The sequence below is a fragment of the Pogoniulus pusillus genome, chromosome 2 (genome assembly GCF_015220805.1).
Source record: "Pogoniulus pusillus isolate bPogPus1 chromosome 2, bPogPus1.pri, whole genome shotgun sequence".
Lineage (NCBI taxonomy): Eukaryota > Metazoa > Chordata > Aves > Piciformes > Lybiidae > Pogoniulus > Pogoniulus pusillus.
This window is the reverse complement of record NC_087265.1, coordinates 32,101,856-32,124,731: the sequence shown is the minus strand read 5'-3', so window position 1 is coordinate 32,124,731 and position 22,876 is coordinate 32,101,856. Positions and strand designations below refer to the sequence as shown.

Here is a 22,876-nt window from a genome sequence, read left to right as displayed (position 1 = left end):
AATTTTCTGTATTGTCATCTCTTTGCAGTCCATTCATCTTTCAAGTTATTGTGTGACATTTTGATTTTTACATTATGTAGCTCTAGCACCTCAGGTTTAAGTCTAAATGATGCTTGTTAGCCACTTTGTGTTTGAGAGAGGTAGAGACTCCATACCAAACTCACAAATGCATGCAGGAGCTGGATACTTACCTGAAACAGCACTTTAACTGCCTGATGTTTGGAGAGAAGAGGCAGTGGATCCATGAGATGTTTCTTGCCACATGGTGCAACTGCAGCATAGTTGGATCTAACCAGCCCCAAAGCTCATATGTCTGTATCTGGGTTTGCTTGTTACCTTACAGAAATGCTTGTCAGCCAGGATTGTTTAGTCCTAGCTATTGATATCCTTAAACTTTACCTTTCCTTCCTGTTGTGCATTTTTTCCAGAACAAGAAGAAAACTTTGAGTTTATCATTGTCTCTCTCACTGGCCAGACTTGGCACTTTGAAGCTACCACATATGAAGAAAGAGATGCGTGGGTACAAGCCATAGAGAGTCAGATCTTGGCCAGCTTACAGTCATGTGAAAGCAGCAAGAACAAGGTAAGCAGCAAGAACAGATTGATACTGAAAGTAAGTGTTGGGTGGGCAATCATTAATATGAAAGCAAAATCAAGAACTCTGACTTGTCACCTGTACTCCTGGACACTTGCATGTATTACATATATGAGAGAGTAGCAGCAGAGCTGCAGACACACCTTGGGTATTTAAAGACAGCTGGTGCTGTTCTACAGTTTCCAGCAGGAGTTCCTGGATTATCTGTTTTGCCCTTGATAGTACTCTTAAAATTTTCAGTGAAACGTGGGGGTCAGCTATGGACTCTCCCTGCAGAGAAGTTTTATAGTGTAGTCACTGTTGCACATTCAGATTTGTTTCTGGTTAGAGCTCTGCAGAAGGCCCCTCAAGAAAAGCCAGTCCTGGAGAATAGTAGAGGCAGACCCTAAACCCAAGTCACTCACTAGTCAAATCTCTAGTTAAATCTATTGCTTAGCAAAACTGAGCTGAACATTCTGGTCAGCCTAACCAAAAATACACAATAACGTTTAGCCATAGCATTCTGCCATTGTGAAGTAACAGAAGTCACAAAAATCAAAGGGTATGTGCAGTCTTTCTTTAATTACACAGAATTGATTTTGTGTAGGTTTCTGCCTTAAATGCCATAACACAAAGCAAATCCTGAAACTGTTCATCAAAGCTTCCTAGGGGAAGAACACACCGTAGGAGGAAGAGGCCTTTTGCCTTGCAATGCTTTCATATGATGACAGAAGTAATTTGTTCTCCTTTCCCGTCAAAATAAATGTTTAAAAGCTGAGACTTCCTCAGCCATTGCTTATTTTTGGAAGGTCAGGAGAACTTTTGCTTCCCAGTGGGATCTTGGGGTGTATTAGGAGGAGTGTGTCCAGCAGACCAAGGGAGGTTCTCCTCCCCCTCTAACTCTGCCCTGGTGAGACCTCATCTTGAATACTGTGTTCAGTTTTGGGCTCACCAGTTGAAGAGGGACAGGGATCTGCTAGAGAGGGTCCAGTGGAAAGCTACAAGGATGATTAGGGGACAGGAGGGCATGGCTTATGAGGAGAGGCTGAGGGACCTGGGGCTTTTTAGTCTGGAGAAGAGAAGACTTAGAGGAGATTTGATAAATGTTTATAAGTATCTGAAGGCTGCCCAGGGGTGGGGGGACAGGCTCTGCTCACTTGCTCCCTGGGATAGGACAAGGAGCAATAGGTGTAAGTTGCAGCAAAAGAGGTTCCGCCTCAACACAAGGGGGAACTTCTTTACTGTAAGGGTCACAGAGCACTGGCACAGGCTGCCCAGAGAGGTTGTGGAGTCTCCTTCTCTGGAGACTTTCAAGGCCTGTCTGGATGTGTTCCTCTGTGATCTGTGTTAGATAGCATTGTCCTGCTCTGGCAGGGGGGCTGGACTCGATGATCTCTTTGGGTCACTTCCAACTCCTAACATCCTATGATCTGCAAACTCTTCACAACTAGAGATTGAGGTGTTGGGCAGTAGCCTTGGGGTCGAAATGGGCAATAATCGTTAACATTATCCACCAAGTGCTTGTCTTTAATGATTTTTTTTTGCAAGAAGACTCATAGTCTGAAGTGAATGCCTGCTTTCATTGCCATGATCTACCAGTAATTATCATCAACATAATAACTTCCTATTTTGTTTAAAGAAAATACTGTTTTCAGTATGTATTTCTGAGATCAAGAAAAATCACTGCTTACATGTTATCTTACCTTTTATGGATTTACACTTTCTAGTATCTATGTTAAGTGAGCACAAAAGAGGAAATTTGTGCCCTAAGACCTGTAAAAAAATACTAATATAAGAAAAGGATAAAGAGTGGCTGTGAAGAATACTTCTGTGAAGTATTACTGAGGTCTCAATGAATGTCAGAAACAGTAAGAGGGAAAGCAAAGAGCAGGTTAGGTGGACAGCTTTAGTACATGTGCCCCTAATAGATCAGGAGGACATATCTCCACGTGGCCATATCTCCATTAAGACCTGGTGCTCATCCTGCTTAAATCAATTCATTGCAAGGAGTCCACCACTTGGCTACAGCTAGCAGTTTTCTCCTCAGAGAGCCCACAACACAGTTTGGTTGGACAGAGCTGAACTAGTTGTAAATCATGACAGTCTCTCCAGATCTAAGTAGAGGTCATTGGCAGGTCATCATGGGGAGAATTTAAATGGGAGCTGTATGATTAAATCTGACCTTTTGATGATAAAAAGGTTTCAGCTGCTTTTGCAAACCATCCTTTAGTCTTCATTAGCAAAAGCATACACATCAATAAAAAGAATTGATTTTATAAAATAATATTCATATCTAATTTATCTGAAGCAAACCTACACTGTGACTGCTGTCCTTGTGAGTAGCAGGGTTCGCTTTCAGGCTGCGTTTTCCTCTGTGCGGACTCCCCACTTGTTAGAATCCAAACTGGAGACCTCAAAATGCTAGGAGGTCCTGCACAGAGTGGGGAGAGCCTTGGGAGAAATTCTGAGCCATCAAGAAACATATAAGCTATGGAAGTCTGTCTGTGAGCAAACTGGGAACTTGGCCGACAGTGTCCCTGCTTGGAAGGCATGGATGTGCATGCCTTGGAGATGTCCAAGGGTCACCATTTGTTGAAAGGCAAACCAAGGACTTGAGGTCCCTTGATTTTGTTCATTTGCTTTTTGTCAAAACTTTGTGTTTTGCCACTTGTTCAGCTGTGCCATGCAGCTTGGGGGGGGTTATTTGTTGCTAATGCATTTCTTTACATCTACACAGTCCCGCCTGACGAGTCAGAATGAGGCCATGGCACTTCAATCCATAAGGAACATCAGAGGCAATTCCCACTGTGTGGACTGTGAAGCACAGAGTAAGTACAGCCCCATGACTTCAGCAAATTGACCTCTTCTCCTTGGTCAAGATTTAAATGAATGCTCACCACAGACTTTGGTTTTTTGGGTGTTATATTTTGTATGTTGCTTGCACATTTCTTCTGGATTGTGGAGATTGCTTCATCAGGCTTTTTTTTTTCCCCCTTATTTCACTTCCCACTTGAAATATCAGCATTTCCTTCCTTCTCTGTGAAGAACTTTGCTGCTTGAGATCAGTTTCTTCGATTTTCCTCCCTTTTTCATATGGAGAGGACACATGTGCCATGGTAATACTTTCAAAGGTGTAGAGCTTGATTGGTGGTTTTTTGGCTTGGTGGTTGTTTGGGGTTTTTATATGGTTACTCGTCAGAAGAAAGCAGTCATTGCTCATTATATCTGGGTACTAGAAAACTGATCTGGGATTATTTTTTTACTCCCCTTTATGTCTCTTTACCTTTTTTGGGGTTTTTTTTTGTTTTTTTTAAACATATACTTAGTGTTCAGAAAAATGTTCTTGAGAACACTTTGAGCTGTGGTTCACCTCACTAACCCCAGCTGAGGTCATTGTTCTTGTGCTCTTTAGTTCCAGGGGTTTGCAACAAAGCCATAAAAAGGAAGTACTCTTGCTCTAAAGCAATTAGCTGCAGAAGCAGAAGGATGGAGAACTTGTGCATTTTTATTTCTTTGATATTCGAAAGTCAGAACTTTTGTGTGGTTTTAACATGTGCTTAAAATGGAAAAATAGTCATTTATTTTTATTTGAGCATCATCTTTTTTTTTAAGACTTGCTGTATTGAGTGTTGGTCCAAGCCATTCTAACATCTTAGTTAATTTTCAAGTGAGCATTCACACAGAAGTGCAAATGCTTTTGCACAACTGATTTGCTGTCTGTGTCAGTAGCAGTTTGGCTGATTGGGTCACCTAGCAAACAAAGCTGTTATCCCCTGCCTTAGAAGGCTTGAAGAGAAGGTGGTTAGCACATGGACAGCAGTTTTAAAATGTAAGAAAGAAAAAAGATTTTTCCATACCATCAAAATTTGCTTTACATACAGGCTAGTTTTAGTGCTGCTTTTGTACACTGTCAGATATTCATGTACTGTCCTTAGGAGGTAGATGAAGAACAAAGGCAGCTGTCCTGTCCGTGGTGGTTCAGCATAGAATCATAGAATCAACCAGGTTGGAAGAGACTTCCAAGATCATCCAGTCCAACCTAGCACCCAGCCCTATCCAGTCAACTAGACCATGGCACTAAGTGCCTCATCCAGTCTTTTCCTGAGCACCTCCAGGGGCAGCAACTCCACCTCCCTGGGCAGTCCATTCCAATTGCAATCACTCTCTCTGGGAAGAACTTCCTCCTAACATCCAGCCTATACTTTCCCCGGCACAACTTGAGACTGTGTCCCTTTGTTCTATTGCTGGTTGCCTGGGAGCGTGTAGGAGCATTGGCCCTGGCTGGAACAGGGTTTGAGCATCAGGACCAGGGTGCTGTCAGAAGAGCTTGTTGACATGCTGGAGGGAGATTCCAAAGAGAAATTTCATAGGGAGTTTTTGCAAACAGAGAGAAAGAATAGCAACAGTGATAAATCAGCATCTTTATGTTCCACTGTCTGATAATCCAGCACAAATAATCAAGGCAAGACGTTGTTTTGGCTGGTATTTAAACATATACAGCTCAAAACAACTCTTAGTTTTTGGTGTTCTTTCATATCGACCTGGTAGTTGTCCACATTTACACCAAAGTTTTGATACAGTTCAAGCAAAAGGCATATAAGATGCTATGTTGTATATGAGAAGAACAGGATCTTCAAGTGACCTAGATGTATATTTAGCTCATTTGAAGTACTCACTGCTGTCTGTGAGCAGATCACAATTAGAGTGTTAACTGATTTCTGCTCCAGTCTGTCTGTACAGCTGTGGGTGGCATTTACCTAGACCCTGCCAAGTGGTGACCCAGGCAGAGGAGGAACGTGTGATCCTTTCACTGCAGACAATTTCTCATGCCCACACATGTCCTTCAGGTGTATCCATGATTTGTTTCAGCTCTCCCCATAGTCCACACTCTATCCAAGGTGTGTGTTTCTCTTCCCAGCCATGCAAGTACTCCCAGTATTTTTTGTGTGTTTCTTTGGGTTTGGGGGGGAGTTGTTTGTTTAGTTTTCATTTATTTTGGTCAGATGAATTTTCATCCAAATTGCTTCATGAGTCGAACTGACCACCCATGCATGGTGCCAGCAGGAGGGATGTGGCAAGGACATGTTGCTGGGGTCGAGTGGGACTGCCCTTTTTTGGCCATGTTGTCTTGTTTTTGTGCAGGGGTGATTTTGGAATCTAAACTAAAACTTAATTGTTTGTTTTCTTGAAGAAATTTGTGCTTTCTTTAACTCTCCTTTGCCATGTGGCCTTCCTAATTTTAAGGCCATCATCATTCCTTCTGAAAAGGAATTTCCCAGCTGATGTATGTTAAAATTTAAACACACATTTGAGGTTAACCTCAGCCTTCTGTTTTTTCTGCCGGCTTTTGCTTTATTTCCTTCTTTCCCTTTCTGCCTTTCCTGAGCAAGTCCTTATCCCCTGAGCATTTAGCATTACAAACACCAGTGCTCTTGTGGAAAGCTTACATAGTTTGCATCTTCACAAAGACAGCTGTTTGGGAGCAAAGGAATATGAGATGTTGCTGTCCCTCAGCTCTATTCAAGAGCCATCAATCTTCCACTTCAGAAGTCTCATTCTTCCTCTTTCTAGAGCTCTTTGCCTTTTTAGCATTTCACCACAGCACTTTGTTTCACCAGGGAATATCTGCCTTGTTGTATGTTAATCAGCAGCAGTGGTACCAGCAGCATCTGTGTGCCAACAGCTTTCTGGCCCTTTGGCACTCTCAGGCTAAAGTTTTTCAGAGTCCTTTTTTTTAATGTTCTGATCTCAGAGCAATAGATGAGACAAAATGCTCTTTAGGTGCTGGAGTTTTGTTTCAGAAGGAAATTGATGTTGCCATTTTCCAGAGCATTGGAGTTCCAGTGCTGGCTTCTATCTGGAGAAGGCACTGAAGATGTTCAAACTGACTAGGCAAACCCAGTTAAATGTCTGCCCCTGATGAAGTTTAGCTCTTCCCGTCTTACTACTTGAAAAGCAGATGAGAGGATAAATATGAGTCACTTTTTAAAGATACCTGGAGGCCATGAAATACCAGGTGTTCCTGTTGCAGAAGAAAACAGGGAGGCCTTAAAGACAGAGAGTTTCACCATGAGTTTTCTCATCCAGAAGCCTAATAACTTACTGTGGTGTATTTTGTATTTGAAGTAATAATTTGGGTGTTCTTGGCAAGCTTATCTAGTCATCAATAGATTCATTTTCATATGCAATATTAAAAAAGCCCCAACTTTCAAAGAACAGTAAAAATGCAAGCCTTTCTCTTCTGCTGTGACTCTGCAAGATGATGATGCTTTTCATGGCTTTTCTCCTTCCTTTAGAGAGTCCCTCTGCTCAACCCAGAGCTATCCCACGCATGCTGGACTCAGGAGGTTTTCTCATGGCAAAACCTTTCAGGCACCTTAAGTCCAAAGGGATGAAGGAGACAGTGAGGAGGGTTTATTCTCCTGAAAACTGCTCTGTTCCAAGAGCTTTGGCCTTCAAATAGTTGGGCTGAGGTGCAAGTCAAAGTGGAAAGAAGTTCTCTAGAACTAAACACTTTAATAATACTGGCAACTGAAAGTCATGATCTAGGAGTATTGAGTTTCATAACATAACTCATATATTATTTGTTAAATTGCAAGTAAAACAAAGTAAGCTAGTTTTAGGGCACCTCCAGGTGCGTTGAATGGGCTTTTTCCTTCTTTTGCCGTCAAATTGGGGTGTACATGTACCAGAGAAAAGCCTGTCATATATATTCTGGGCATCCTCTTCACATCACCAGGAAAAGAAAGATGATCATAGAATCAACCAGGTTGGAAGAGACCTCCAAGATCATCCAGTCCAACCTAGCACCCATCCCTAGCCAGTCAACTAGACCATGGCACTAAGTGCCTCATCCAGTCTTCTTGAACACCTCCAGGGACAGTGACTCCACCACCTCCCTGAGCAGCCCCTTCCAATGGGAAATCACTCTCTGGGAGGAACTTCCTCCTGACATCCAGCCTATACCTCCCCCACCACAACTTGAGACTGTGTCCCCTTGTTCTATTGTTGGTTGCCTGGCAGAAGAGACCAACCCCCACCTGGCTACAGCCTCCCTTCAGGTAGTTGTAGACAGCAATGAGGTCCCCCCTGAACCTTCTCTTCTCCAGGCTAAACAACCCCAGCTCCCTCAGCCTCTCCTCACAGGGCTGTGTTCCAGGCCCCTCACCAGCTTTGTCACCCTTCTCTGGACATGTTCCAGCACCTCAACATCTCTCTTGAATTGAGGGGCCCAGAACTGGGTGAAGTACTCAAGGTGTGGTCTGACCAGTGCTGAGTACAGGGGAAGAGTAACCTCCCTTGTCCTACTGGCCACACTGTTCCTGATCCAGGCCAGGATGCCATTGGCTCTCTTGGCCACCTGGGCACACTGCTGGCTCATCTTCAGCTACTATCTGCCAGCGCCCCCAGGTCCCTTTCTGCCTGGCTGCTCTCCAGCCACTCTGTCCCCAGCCTGTAGCGCTGCTTGGGGTTGTTGTGGCCAAAGTGCAGAACCCTGCCCTTGGCCTTGTTAAATCTCATCCCATTGGTCTCTGCCCACCCATCCAGCCTGGCAAGGTCCCTCTTCAGGGCTTTCCTACCCTCCAACAGATCAACACCTGCTCCTAGCTTGGTGTCATCTGCAAACTTACTGATGCTGGACTCAATCCCCTTGTCCGGATCATCAGTAAAGATGTTGAACAGGACTGGGCCCAGCACTGATCCGAGGTGAGATAAAAAACAACAGTCAATGGCCAGATAGTTGTGGGTTTCTAAGCACATGTATTTCTTGTCAGCAGAGATTTGTGATAACAATTTTCAAGCATGAAATTTTAAAAGTACTTAACTACATGCAGCAAGAGGAAGATACAGATTGGAGCAGTGAATTGCAATTAGGGGCAACCCTGAACACACAGTTTACCATAATTTGCCTTGATTATTGGTGAGTAGTGACTTCTGTCATCTAGCATGCATGCTTTTGAGATCAATTTTTCATGCACACAGACTGAAAGAGGAGTTGTAAGTGACATCATGTCAGTTTCTTCCCAGAATCCATCCAACGCTGCTGCTTGTTCAAGCTCCTCATTAGAGACCTGTCTTGCACCAGTTGTAAGCAAAATCAGCAAGTCCATTTTTTCACTGAATAATGAGTTCCACACTTGCCTTTCCTAGCTTGCCACCTTCAAACTCAGCTGTGTGTTGTCAGAGTGTTGAAATTTAAAATACTGTCTTGACAAAATTTCGTGTGACTTGGTTATTGCTTTGGTGGACTCCTTCCACTCTGCCAGCACTGTCAGTTGGAAGCAGGAGGCTACTTTAAGAATTTATTCAGTAAAAGATATATTGGTTGTGCTTCAAATACATGGAGGTATCTGGGAGGTCTTTAACATCAGTTCTGTTGGAATAATTGGGAAAATATTAATCAGCATTTTTTCTCTTGCTTCACTCTGAGTTTGTGCTTCCTTGAGCTCATTGTGTGTTTGTTTTTTTGTGAAGATAGAATCGTAGAATGGTTTTGGTTGGAAGAGACCTCAAAGCTCATCCAGTTCCAACCCCCCACCATAGACAGGGACACCTCCCACTAGAACAGGTCACTCAAAGCCTCATCCAAGCTAACCTTGAACACCTCCAAGGAGGGAGCATCCACAACCTCCTGTGCAACCTGTTTCAGTGTTTTACCACCATCACTGTAAAGAACTTCTTCCTAACATCTAGTTTAAATCTCCCCTCTGCCAGTTTTAAACTCATTACTCCTCATCCTGTCATTGCAAGACCTTGTAAATAGTCCCTCCCCAGCTTTCTTGTAGGCCCCCTTCAGATATTGGAAAATAACCCTGACCTTTGCAGGTTAGCAGCAGAGATTTTATTCCAAGTTACAGTTTGCAAATTTTAAATGACTCTCTGCTCTGTTTAAGTTTTTTTTCGCAGCAAATCACTATCTTTCAATTTTTTTAAAGTCTATTTCAAATACACTACTGGTTTCCACACAGGCAAGACACCAAAACAGGTGGAGGTGGCCTAAAGAAATATGCAGAAAAGAGGTTTGTCATGGTTACAAAGGTTTGTCATGTCTTACCAAGCACTTAGAGGCATGGCAGGAGTTTTCTCTCACCTTATTTTTTGGAGGATCTGAAATGCTTTATATTCCTAGTAAGACTTGGTATGGACAGAGTGTTTTTAAACCTCAGTTGTGTTTTTCTGCTGCAGTGAGGTAAGATGAGGATTTTTCTTGTTGGGGATACTTTTAGATTTCTAAGGACAGACCGAAAAATGTCAGTCCATGTCTTAAATAAAATGCAGGAATTTGCCGCTAAAATTAACTGCTTTCCTTTTGTATTTATTACCCAAATGTGACATGGCAAAGAGGTAGGAAATGTTTTGGTCTCCGCATATTTTGGCTGCCCTAAGTAACTTTTTGATTTTTGGAGTCCATGAATGGAATCATAGAATCATAGAATCAACCAGGTTGGAAGAGACCTCCAACATCATCCAGTCCAACCTATCACCCAGCCCTGTCCAGTCATCTTGACCATGGCACTGAATGCCTCGTCCAGTCTTTTCTTGAACACTTCCACCCTGGGCAGCCCATTCCAATGCCAATCACTCTCTCTGGGAAGAACTTCCTCCTGACATCCAGGCTATACTTCCCTCAGCACAACTTGAGACTGTGTCCCCTTGTTCTCTTGCTGGTTGCCTGGGAGAAGAGACCAACCCCACCTGGCTACAACCTCTCTTCAAGTAGTTGTAGACAGCAATGAGGTCAGCCCTGAGCCTCCTGTTCTCCAGGCTAAACAACCCCAGCTCCCTCAGCCTCTCCTCATAGGATTCATGTTCCAGGCCCCTTGCCAGCTTTGTCACCCTTCTCTGGACATGTTCCAGCACCTCAACATCTCTCTTGAATTGAGGAGCCCAGAACAAGGAGACACACTGGAAATTCATTTTCTTTCAGTTCTACATTTAATTTAGATTTGAATAAAAATTACTTGCCCTTTTCCTAAGTAGGAAAATCACACATTTTCCTACTAAGCAGTCGTGATAGCCTACTAGTTCTTTGGGAGGCCTGAGGTAAGTCAAGAAGAAAAGATCTGACACCAGGAGGAAGAAAAAGAGACACTAAACATTCCTCCCTATTGTAAGTCTTTTGTTGCACTTGTTAAAATGAGTGTTTGTTGGAGAGAGCAAGTTTCATACAAATCTAGTTTTACATAACAGAGGAAATTGACCAAAAAATGAACCATCTTGGGAAATGACTTTGAATTTCCTGGCTTTTGTCAGGTTTGCCACAGCCTTATCGTTTGGGGGGTTATTTTTTGTGTGTGTGCATGTGTGCATCTGGCTCATACACTAGAAATGGTAATGTTCAAAGTATCACATTTTCATCTTAGCGCTTATCTCCCTGATCTTGGAGATGAAAACATACCCCATAGTGTGTTAGATGTAAAAGTAGGTGATGATATAGATGGTTATTAAGGGAGTTCATATAGTTATCAACAGAGACCTTGTACCTAGTCACTCCTTTTTTTTTTCCCCCTCTTTTTTCCCTTGTAATTGGCTACAAGTGGCTCTAGATTCCCAAGGTGGGACTTTCTCTACCACTTCATCATCAGCTGCCTGACACTGTGTTTATATTTTCTTTGTTTCTTTTTTTATTTCTAACTCATATTTTTTCTTTAGACTAGAGATGGAATGATGCATCCTTTGAGACCCACCTCCCCAGTTTTTTTCCTTACTCCTTGAGGGTTCCTCAGAAGGATTTTTCTTTAGACTAGAGATGGAATGATGCATCCTTTGAGTCCCACCTCCCCAATTTCTTTTCCTTACTCCTTGAGGGTTCCTAGAAGGATTTTTTCTTTAGACTAGAGATGGAATGATGCATCCTTTGAGTCCCACCTCCCCAGTTTCTTTTCCTTACTCTTTGAGGGTTCCTCAGAAGGATTAGTACTCCACAAGTCATATCTGACCCTTCTAGAAGATCTTCGAAGTCTGCTCCTTGGTTTTTTTTTCCCCTGGAACCAAAATCTGTGTCCACTACCATAAACTAGACAGTTTCATTGTGCTCATTGCTTATTCCCCTTTTCCCATAGACCCCGACTGGGCCAGCTTGAATCTGGGAGCCCTCATATGTATCGAATGCTCAGGTATACACCGAAACCTTGGCACGCACCTCTCCCGGGTCCGCTCCCTCGACCTGGACGACTGGCCTATAGAGCTCATCAAGGTGATGTCTTCTATCGGGAACGAGCTGGCAAACAGCGTCTGGGAGGAGAGCAGCCAGGGCCATATGAAACCTTCATCAGACTCCACAAGGTAGGCTTACTCCATCTCACCATGGCACACAGTGGGTGGGTAGTACGTGACGCTGCACGTGGCCAAAGCTGCAAGGTATGATCACATAAATCCTCCTTTAGGCTTTTCATTCAGAGGTGGTAGGGTGTTGCAGCTTTTTACAACATGGACTTTTCAAATTCTCCCTTGGAGTACCCTTTGTAAAAGTGGTTACATATATATATATATCTCTTGACTGCGTGCCCAGTGAGAACGTGTGTCAAAGGAGAGGGGTGTCGAAAGTTGAGTGACCCTGTTACTTTTTCACTCTTGTGAAGGCTTCCTCAACAGCTCTACATTTTTTTTCTTGTTCAGCTGACTGACTGACAGAACAGTGGGAGATTGAAACCTCCTGCCTGGGTTCTTCCTCAGTCTAAATTATACTGTAATGCATTTCTTTGTTTCGGTCAGCTGCAGAGTTTCTGGCTTTGGGATTGTAAGTTTGTGATTAAAGATCTGCCTTCGGTAGTTTAAGTTTCCCCAGGAATTGGTACGTGGCCATCAGGTCTTTGTCTTCTCATCACAGGCATTGAAGATGTTGCTAACTGTAGACTTGCTTACTTTTCTGTTAGATAAATGTGAAACCATAAGTTGAGGGTGCAGATATGCAATTCCTGTGAAGACAGTGTTTTACCTGCCTCTCATAACACAGTGAAAATCTTGTGCTATATGTTGCCCTACCAAAAGCTAAGAATTTTTTTTTCATACTTAGTTTATCTGATCAATGACAAAGAAAGCTGTTTTGGAAATACCTTCTTGATTCTAGATTTGAAGTGTGTAAGTGCTGCTAGCTTCAGCTAGGATATTGGTTTGAGGGAAGCCGAGTTGACTTCTGGCAGACGGCATTTCAGCAGGATGGTTCAGGCAGGAGGAGAACCTTCTGGGCTACCTTGTACAGCTGAGCCAGCTTTTGAAGTTGTCTTCAGAAGAGTGTTATAATTATCTTAGGGTGAGCTCCAGGAGGGCAGCCTGTATCCAAACACTGGTTGGTCCCCAGGAAGCAAACAGCTTGGTGGAGGTTAAGCTCTCAGTATTTGCCTTCTGCATAAGAGAGAAATCAGAGGGAATTGCGTTCTGATTTTGTTGATGTGTATCTCTGTATTCTGCCTTTTCCAGTACTGGATCAAATGAATTATAGCCTGGGAACATATACCTGGGCCACCTGCTATGGTGTAGGAGCAGTTTTGTACTGTTTGCCTGTAATAAAGTCAACTGTTTCTTATTGCATTATTTCGTTAGCACTGAAAAATGAATTTGTGGTGCCACCTTTGGTTCATCTTCGAGAATGAAGCCAGTACATTAATCAGGCTACTTAGATGAATGACTGTGCATATAAAAATGTTCAGAGAGACCTACACAGAGGTTTTGTTCATACATTAGCTCTATGCCTGTGTATACATGTATATTGTTAGATAATATATTTCATCAGGTAGATTGAAATTAATTTATTCCTACTTTTCAGTCACTGCTATTAATTTATTCTAGAGTTCTTACATTGTTGCACCTAACAAATATGTGTTGTTTCTGTTGTTGAGATGGTCTGGAGAGATGCCTTAATTCTAAATACTTTTAAAAGGAAAAAGCTTAAACTCAGTTGGATTTTTTTTAATAATAAAACAGCAGTATTCTTTTAGTATTCATATAATAAAGATGCTGTCATGAAAAATGTAACATACATGTGACCGTGATGAAAAGAGAGCCATCCATTTGAATTATTCAGGCTTTTAGGTTTGAAAGTAAGTTTTACATACTTAAAAAAACCAGCTTTGTTGCCTGAACATGAAATACAAGGAGCTTATTTTACTTGTTCTTTGTTTCTATACATCTTCGTGTTTATATTCAGTTGGTTATGTTTTCAGTACCATAGCTGCACTTTCTTTCCTGAACTGTAACATTTTTTGACAAAAAGATTAATTTTAGAAAGATGTATTTCCAGTTATGTGTCCAAGTGCACACTTAAATGATGGAAGAGCTGTGGGGAAAAAGTGGAATTGAGATTTTGTGCAAGTTTTCCCACAAAGTAATTGTAATCTTGCTTTGCTACTCCTATTTCTTCCACTGTTTGCACTGGGGGCTGAAGTGATACTTTTCACATTAAAATCTGAAAGGTCTGGGTTTCTCAGAGTGTGGGCCCTCTGCCCTTCACTTTGGTCTCCACTAGCATCATAATCCTTCTGTCCATGATGTGGCAAGGAAAGAACTTCTAGCTCTTCAGACAGAAGTGTGTGTTCCACTTTCTTGCTGCTGTTTGCAGCTTTGCATGAGGAATCCTATCAGAAGCATCTGCGCTGGACCTGAAGCGGACTTAAACAAAACACTGCTTTTTCTGTTGGTGGGACTGAAGAGGGAAGAGGCCAAAAAGTAAGCAAGTTAGAAATAAGTTGGAGAGCTGAGATTTGGAGTTCTGGTAGAGGAAGGATGGAAGGAATCCATGGGTATTTGGATATGGGGGAAGAGAGAAACATTCAGCGAAACTCTTTCTGAAGTGGCAGAGAGCTGAGACTCTGTGTTGGGAATCTGTTCCTGCCCATGCTGGTGGTCTGTGAGATCAGCCAGAGTCTGGGAGCTACTGTGTGAGGAAGTTCATATGCTCAACGTACTCCTGCTTTAAGGGTCTTGTCATCAGGTGGGGGAGGGAAGTACTCCCATGTTTTCTGTCAAATTTCTCCTGAACTTGATCACATCCTTGCTCCCTTCTGCAGCCCCGCTTTCTAGGTCTGTCCTGCATAGTGCTCCTGTTCTGAGTTCCACTGGAAATCCACCCTCCCTGGCTTTCCATGCATGATCAGACCTTCAGGCTGTGCCTGCAGGCAACATGTTGGAAACAACAACAGAAGATTTTGTAACCATCCTCTCAAATGATTCAAAAGCTTAGCACAAAGCATCAGTAAAAGACCTTTAATACAACGTTCTCACAGGTTTCCTTATGATAGGCATGTCTTCTGTCTCCACTGTGTTGTGCCTAAAGCAACAAAAGTTGTCAGCACAGTGATGGACTCTAAGTTAACAAACATTTGTAGAGGGAATCAGACATACATGACTTTCCCTGTTTCATGCTGTGTCTTTCCATTGGAGATGAAGCTATCAGTAGAAATCCAAGCTTTCTAGGGGCACAAAAAGGGTTATTGACAGCTCTACAGATACTGAATCTGTTTGGTTGGGAGACTCAAGGAGTGTTCACATGCTAGACTAAAAGGAACTTGAAAGTCCTGACATGGCTTCAGAAGAAATCCTTTCAGCTTGGGAGAAGTTGACATTGATGCTGAATCACTGTGTAGAATCAACCAGCTTGGAAATGTCCTCCAAGCTCATCCAGTCCAACCTATCAACCAGCCCTGTCCAGTCAACTAGACCATGGACATCCTACATGTTTCTGTTGAGTAAAGGGAACGGTGAAGAGATACAGGAAGACCAGTGTTTTGCAGGAGGTATTGCCAAAGGTCATGGAACCTATTGCTGTAGGTCATGGAACAATTAAAAAAGTTTTGCATAAGAAAATGTCACAAACATGTATAAAAATAGAGCTACGCTGGGCTTGAAGGGCAGCTTGCATTTTTAGTTTTGTACACACAAAAATAAGATAGAATCATAGAATCATAGAATCAACCAGGTTGGAGGAGACCTCCAAGATCATCCAGTCCAACCTATCACCCAGCCCTAACCAATCAACTAGACCATGGCACTGAGTGCCTCATCCAGTCTTTTCCTGAAGACCCCCAGGGATGGTGCCTCCACCACCTCCCTGGGCAGCCCATTCCAATGGGAAATCACTCTCTCTGTGAAGAACTTCTTCCTAATATCCAGCCTATACCTACCCTGGCACAACTTGAGACTGTGTCCCCTTGTTCTATTGCTGGTTACCTGGGAGAAGAGGCCACCCCCCACCTGGCTACAATGCCCCTTCAGGTAGTTGTAGACAGTAATAAGATCACCCCTGAGCCTCCTCTTCTCCAGGCTAAACAAGCCCAGCTCCCTCAACCTCTCCTCATAGGATCAACATTATCAGGCTTAAATCACATCAAATACGCCGTGCTACTGCCCCTTCCTAGTCCGCTCAGATTCACTTAAAACTCTTTCTCCAAGAAAGTCATGGGCAAAGAGAAAAATGGAAACCTATTTTGAAGGTCAGAAAGGCTCTCAGATTGGAGGGACTGGACTCCAGAATCTGAGAGTTTTGTGGCAAAAAGCATTACTTCTGTTGCTTTCATCAAGGATATATTACCCTGTCCCATCAAGTCGGAGAGGCAGCTTATAAAACAAGCAGATCTCCAGGTTATTCAGTGCCCCTGAATCAAAAAACAGCACCTTGGATGGCCTCTAGCATCAAAGTGGAAGGCAGCACAGGTTATAGGAGAGCAGGTGTGACAGGATCCCCGAGGAAGCAGCATAGAGTAAAGCAGTAGCATGAGGCAAAGTTCAGACCGAGGGTGTTGGTGTGATTACAGGCAGGAAAGATGACTAAACACAAGCTCTTGGCAGGCACAAAAAGTTGGCAAAGCAGAAGACCCAAGCACGGGCAAATACGTGAATGTGAAAGTGAAAGGGAACCAGCTGGCTTCTGAGCAGTGGTGTCTGTGGGTCCCTGATTAGGTCAGCTCTGGAAGGCTGGTAATTGGTTCCAGCAATTACTAGCAGCCCTGAGAACCGCCACTGAAACTTCGGGAGCCCTGTGACAAATTGAAGCTGACTGCTGGTGAAGGAGTATCGACTTCCCATTTCTAAACGGGGGGATCATTAGTCAAGAAAAGCATCTTTTAATTACTCACAGGAAGAAAAAAAAGATGGGGGGAAAAGGAAAAAGATCTTTCAGTATAGATCCTGCAACAACTGCCAGGTTTTTTCCAAGTGTATTCAATATTAAATTTATTGTCTTGGAGGGGAAGAGGGTGAGTGAGGAGAGTTTGCCTGTAGTCCCTCCTTCAGTAATGCGGATTTAATTTGGAGTGAGAAGTCAAATTAGAGTAAATCAATTTGGTGACAATTAACTGGGTCTGGGGGTGAGATCAGGATTTTCCCCTCTAATTGCTATTGATACTATTTGAGCATACTCTTAAAACATTGGTTTGGAATGGTGTAACAGAGTAGCCTGGTAGGGCAGGCCCAGGATTGCTCCATCAAGGAATGTTGGAGATGTGATGAAGCCAGCTTGGGGAGTCTGTGCAGTGTTTTGCCTGGGCCTTTTGCACTGTTAGTTAGATTTCCTACTAGATGTTTAGCTTTCTCCAAGGCGTGCCTCACATGCTTAGCTTTCTCCATGTGGTTTCTGGTTTGCAGACTTGCATGCCACCATCAGCTTGTATGCCACCATCAGCAACAAGATGTTGTTGGCCTTTTCCAAATCATCCATCTCTGCCTGCTCTGGAAGGTGATTATCAGCTCCCTGGCTCTTACCTCCTTTCTCTGAGTTCCCAAGGTGTCTGTCTCACAGGAAGTACTGGGATGTGCTAGTGACAAGGCCACCTTCACCAGCTGGAAGCTGTTGGCCGAGAGTAAAGAGAGCCACATGAGTATCTTGGCACCATCCCAGCCATACCTTTTATTCTCCTGCTTAAGTGATACTGAATATTTACATTAGCTATGTGCAAACCTTAAAGTTGAAGGGGTCCACCATTTTGGTATCTTTTGGGGAGTATTCCTGAATAGAAGGAACCTCCATCCCCATGAAAATGTGTTTTGAAAGTGAGAGATGAGCTTGGAGGGCAGGGCATTTGCTGCAGTTTTGCTCAGGTATCACAGTATCACAGTATTATCAGGGTTGGAAGAAACCTCACAGATCATCAAGTCCAACCCTTTACCACAGAGCTCAAGGCCAGACCATGGCACCAAGTGCCACGTCCAATCCTGCCTTGAACAGCCCCAGGGATGGCGACTCCACCACCTCCCCGGGCAGCCCATTCCAGTGTCTAATGACTCTCTCAGTGAAGAACTTTCTCCTCACCTCGAGCAGCCTGAGGCTGTGTCCTCTTGTTCTGGTGCTGGCCACCTGTGAGAAGAGAGCAACCTCCTCCTGGCCACAACCACCCCTCAGGTAGTTGTAGACAGCAATAAGATCACCCCTGAGCCTCTTCTTCTCCAGGCTAACCAATCCCAGCTCCCTCAGCCTCTCCTCATAGGGCTGTGCTCAAGGCCTCTCCCCAGCCTCGTCGCCCTTCTCTGGACACGCTCAAGCATTTCGATGTCCCTCCTAAACTGGGGGGCCCAGAACTGAACACAGGTAGTCTGGTGCATAGCTGTCACCCCATTTATTCTGGTTGCCAAAGGCTCGTAATGCTGTCTGAGAAGTCTGAAGTTGGGAGCTGGCAGTGCCAAGAGTTGACTTTCACCTTACAACGCGAGATTCAGTTTGATCCCTCGCTTACTAATGAACCGAATTTAATGGTGTCAGAAAAAACATTATGCAGCTCAACTATATTTAGCAGAACTTTACAGTCCTGAGCTGCAGCCTGGCTCGCTGTTCTGAGGCTGACGTCTGCTGTGCAGAACCTGCAGCAGTTTCTGGGGAATAACTGGGGAGCAAAGCAGCCTGTCTGCAAAATGCTAAGCCGTGCCTCCTGTGGAAGAATTAACCTGTGCCTCCTTTCGTCGTGAAAATAATTACTCCTTCCTTATAGACCGTACAGACAAAGGGCAAGCCCAGTAGAGGAGATGCCAGTATTGTATCCTGGATCTCGTAAAGACGCTGGTTCCCTATCTCTCTCTCTCTCGTTTCTTCTTCATTTTGGCCATTAGATTGCAGTTATAGTCCTGCTGGTCTCCGATTCCTGGCATAAGGCCGCAGCGTTACAAATGGGGCCTGGGGGAACATCAGTACCTCTCTATCGGCGATTGTCAGCTCTGGTTCCTTAGCGATTCTTGGCCTGATGAGGTCAGTGTTCTGTGCAGTTTGAGCGCTCCTCCACGCTTGACACCTTTGCCATGTCAGAGATGGGGGAGGGGTGGGTAATTTTTTTTTTTTTAATTTTTTTTTTTAATAAATAAAAAAATAAATAAAAAAATTTATTGTGAAGGGCTGACCAGAACCCATCTGCAGTTGGGTGGCATCTGCTCCCCACATGTCACTTCCCTCATTAACAAGCAATTGAATTAATTAAATGCTACTCAGAACACGCATAACAAGCTACCGGCAGTGTCCAAATTAGCACTGATAATCAAGGATGATTTCCTTTATTATCCTGCTAAGTGGTGTGCAGGCTCTGATCTCCCTGTCTGCCCTCATCTATTTACATACCCCCAGCTTCTGCCTTTAGAAGCTGAGGTTATCTTACCTAGTTAATTTGCCACGATCACCAAGCATGGCGGATTGATATTCCTGCCTCTGCTGAAGCAGACCCCCCCTTTTCTCCCCCTTTCCTTCCTCCCCAAGCCTGGTCCTTTGTATCTCAAGCTCACTGATAAATTAAAAGCCACCCCTGTGGTCTCTCAAGTGAGTAATAGAGGCAGAAATTTCATTTTGCAACTGGCTGATTTAATGATCCAAAGGGTAATTAATGGCCTGATTATCTTAATGTTAAATATGTCCGGCAGCAATTACTGTGACCTCCCGCTTGTCAAGGTCCAGGCTATGCTCTTCTTTCAATTAAGTTCTCTGGGGCTTAATGGTATGAATAAACTCCTCTGATTCTATCATTCCGGACTCTGAGATTTAAGCGAGCTAGGGGCTCGTTTGGAGTTTTAATCAGCCCGTCTTCTACTTGAGCGATCAGAGTTAACAATTATAACAAGGACAGTTTAACTTTCTTACTTCCCCCCCCACACCGCCACCCCCAGCCTCCCCCTCCCACTTTCTACTTCTCTCTCTCGCTATATATATGTGTTTTTTATTTTTTTCTCTTTAAGCGCTGGGAGGGAATTTTGCTGGCAGCGGCGGCGGCGGCAGCTTTGCTAGGCTAGTCTCTCCCTATATAAATTATCATGTGAATGCCGCTGTTTTTCCATTTGACAGGCTTAATTAATTGGCAGGAGCGCCCGAAAATGACAGTGCCGCTAATTGCAACTCCAAGTCCATTGCTGTGGTTGCGGCACGCCTGTCAGCGGGCATGCCCCGCTCCTCGCCGCGGCCGGACTTTGTTGACGTTTTCCATTTCGGTTTTCACATCTCGTCGGGGAATGTGATGGGATGTGATAGCCCAAGATGTGCCTTTGGGTTTTCCAGGCATGCAGTTCGTGTGCAAGAATGACATTTACTGCCAATAAAGTTTAGACAGCTGGGCTTCTGCCGACCCGACAGCTGCTAGGGGACTTAGGATTTAAACTTAAGATATTTCAGCAAGTCCTGCGAAGAGAGGAGACTTTGGGAAGGAATTAATAAAAACGAGGGAAAGAAAACCAATATGGCAATAAACCCTGAGAGCTGTAACTTACTCCTGGTCTTTCTGGTGGCTGAACTACACCGAACAGCACAGGGTTGGACTTGATGATCTGTGAGGTCTCTTCCAACCCTGATGATACTGTGATACTGTGATACTGTGATCTTCATTGAGCTGGAGTTGTATTAGCTCTGTTTTGGACAGCAGATATTTCACAAAGATAATGAGGGAAACGTATAAATTATCAGTTACACGAGTATTGCATCTTCAAACACAGGCATAAATAAAAAGACTGATTCACTGCTGCCAGTAAACTAAAACCTTTCCCCATATGGCTGTAGGAATGAACTGGTTCTGACATGCTGGATTGCATGCTTTCAGATTAGAGTAGTTGTAATTGTTTTAAAATTGAATTTAAAAAATAGAATAAAATTTGTCACTTGGCAGTAGCTTCCAGGAAATGCATCTAATAAGAATAACTAAGTGAGGCAAATGAAATGTCAGTTTGGGTGGTGGCTGGTCAGATTTCACCCTTTGGAGGCCTCAAGCTCAAATGCAGTGCTTCAAAGATGAAGGTTAGTAGTGGTATGGCCTATTTTATTGTCCTTGTAGCTGCTTGGCAGACCTTGGCATCCAGGAGCTGGTATGGTGGAACACAGGTGCCTGTATAGCAGCGTGGGAGATGCCTGGGTGATTAAAAATAAAAACATAACAACAAAACCTCAACCCCTCTTGTCCAAATTAATGAGTGCCTTAGAAAAAAATGCTCCCTGGTTCAATTGCATGTTTATTAGGTGCAAATCTGTCTTTGATAAAAACTCAAACACTTTGTAAACAGAAGCCTAGTTTGCAATTATTATTATTATTACAATCATTATTCTCCTCACTGCCTGTGAAAGAGAAACCTGCAAGGCAAATATTTCTGTCGCTTTCTGCAGTTTACCAGAGCATTTGTTAAAAAGCAGAGATGTAAAACTGACAATACTTTTATTTTTCTTAAATCTGAACAGCAGAAGTAACACTTTATTGGATTCTCTGAGTCTTTAGAATATATGTCTATGTGGACCTGGCTCGCTGCAATCTGCGTTCATGCCATTCCTGGAACATACATATGCATTGGGGGTGCTGAGATGTAGTATGTTCTGGACCCATGTGGCACCTGCTCTGCTGAGGTTTCCAGTTACACTTGGTTTATAGCACATCCCCTTCATCTCGGCTAGCCACTACCTTCTGGGGAGACTGCCCATATATTGTTGGTATTGGACAGAAGAGCCAAAGAAATCCTCATTGCTTTTGTCTTTTTGTCATTTTCCCTCACATCTCTCATATGTTAGATTATCCATGCCTTCGTTTGCTGTTCATCCTTTGAAAAATGTTGTTGAAGAGGACAAGGGAAAACAATGTGCTTTGGTGTTGGTTTGATATCTGCTAGCTAAAATACTTTCTAGATAAGACGCTAAGATTCTTCCTCAAACCCAGATTTTCTGGGTAAGGTGACAGGACAAAAATGAGTATCAGAGTAGTGGGCCAGAGGCAATAGTCAAGCTTAGAATACTGAACTGAAGATTGAAAGATGGGGGAAAAAAAAAGAAATTGATTGAAAATGAGTGGCCTCAAAGGGCCTTAAAAAAGAAGAGAAGTAGTTTTGCTTTCATACAGCAGAGGAAGAGGAAGGCAATAGTCCCTATTTCAGCAGCTTTTGACCATTTCCCCACAAGTCTTACAACATTTAGTGGGAGTTTTCCTGTAATGTGTCATCCCCAGGAACTGAGGAAAGCAATCACCTCTTGATTTCAAAGGTAGTTTTCAGTGTTGATTAAAAAAAATAGAAACCCACTCTGAATACACACAGATGGCTTGAAGAAAGGCATCCTTGAGTGTACTAAACTTAGAAATTGGAGCTCTTTCAGGATGTCTTGCCTCTTGAGCTTTCTGCAGTAGGATAGGTGATAGAGACTGAAATGGTTTACTTTGGAGGTACCATCAATCCAGACTACCTTTGTTCTGCTGAGATTCTTGGCAATCTTTGGTGCTTTTTGTGTGTGTTTGGCTGTCACGCTGAAAAACACTAAGTTAAGCTGAACTTCTTTTAAAAAAAGTTGATGAGCAGTTGCCCTTTGGGAAGTCTAGGATTCAAGTTTAGAACTCAAGCAAGAAGGATTTCTCTCTGTTGTATGAACAGTGATGAGTGAGGCAGTGGGGAGTTATATTAGGAAAGCAGTATTCATAAGTCAATAATTAGCTGACAGAAAAAGTGATTATTTTGTTTGCTAGAATAGGAGCCAGTCTGTTGGTTGAGTGCCTGATTTAAAGGTCTCAAAATGGTGTAGCATCTTTGCTTCAGACTTAATTTTTGGTTTAGTTATTGATTATTTTATGTTTTGTACAAGTTCTCTCACAAACACTTATCAGACCTAGAGAGCATCTTGGATTTGAAGTCCAAATTGACTTCACATCTTCTCGGCTGTAAACTACTTGAGAAGGTCAAGGCTGAATTTAGCAAGAGAAGTGACCATTGCTGTGTTTATTAGAAACTGCTGGGGACAGTGTTTGACTGTGGTATTACAACAGAGGAACATAGAGCTAATTAGAACCAAGATATTAACTTCAAATGAGAAAAAATAAATGGGTATTGTATTTAGAAATTGTGGGGAATTATGGCTCATGTCAGGCTGATGGCCAAAGGCTGGTG

The 22,876-nt window shown here is 43.2% G+C and overlaps 1 protein-coding gene across 6 annotated transcripts in view; it reads left to right on the top strand.

Annotated features, from left to right (window-relative positions):
• The window catches only part of AGAP1 (ArfGAP with GTPase domain, ankyrin repeat and PH domain 1), a 427,786-nt gene that overhangs the window by 363,268 nt on the left and 41,642 nt on the right, over positions 1-22,876 (top strand). For all 6 annotated transcript variants that reach the window (XM_064159654.1, XM_064159634.1, XM_064159617.1 and 3 more), the window contains 3 exons: positions 429-583; positions 3,312-3,402; positions 11,638-11,860. In XM_064159654.1, the coding sequence (XP_064015724.1) occupies positions 429-583; positions 3,312-3,402; positions 11,638-11,860 (469 nt within the window). The remainder of the gene's footprint in view (positions 1-428; positions 584-3,311; positions 3,403-11,637; positions 11,861-22,876) is intronic.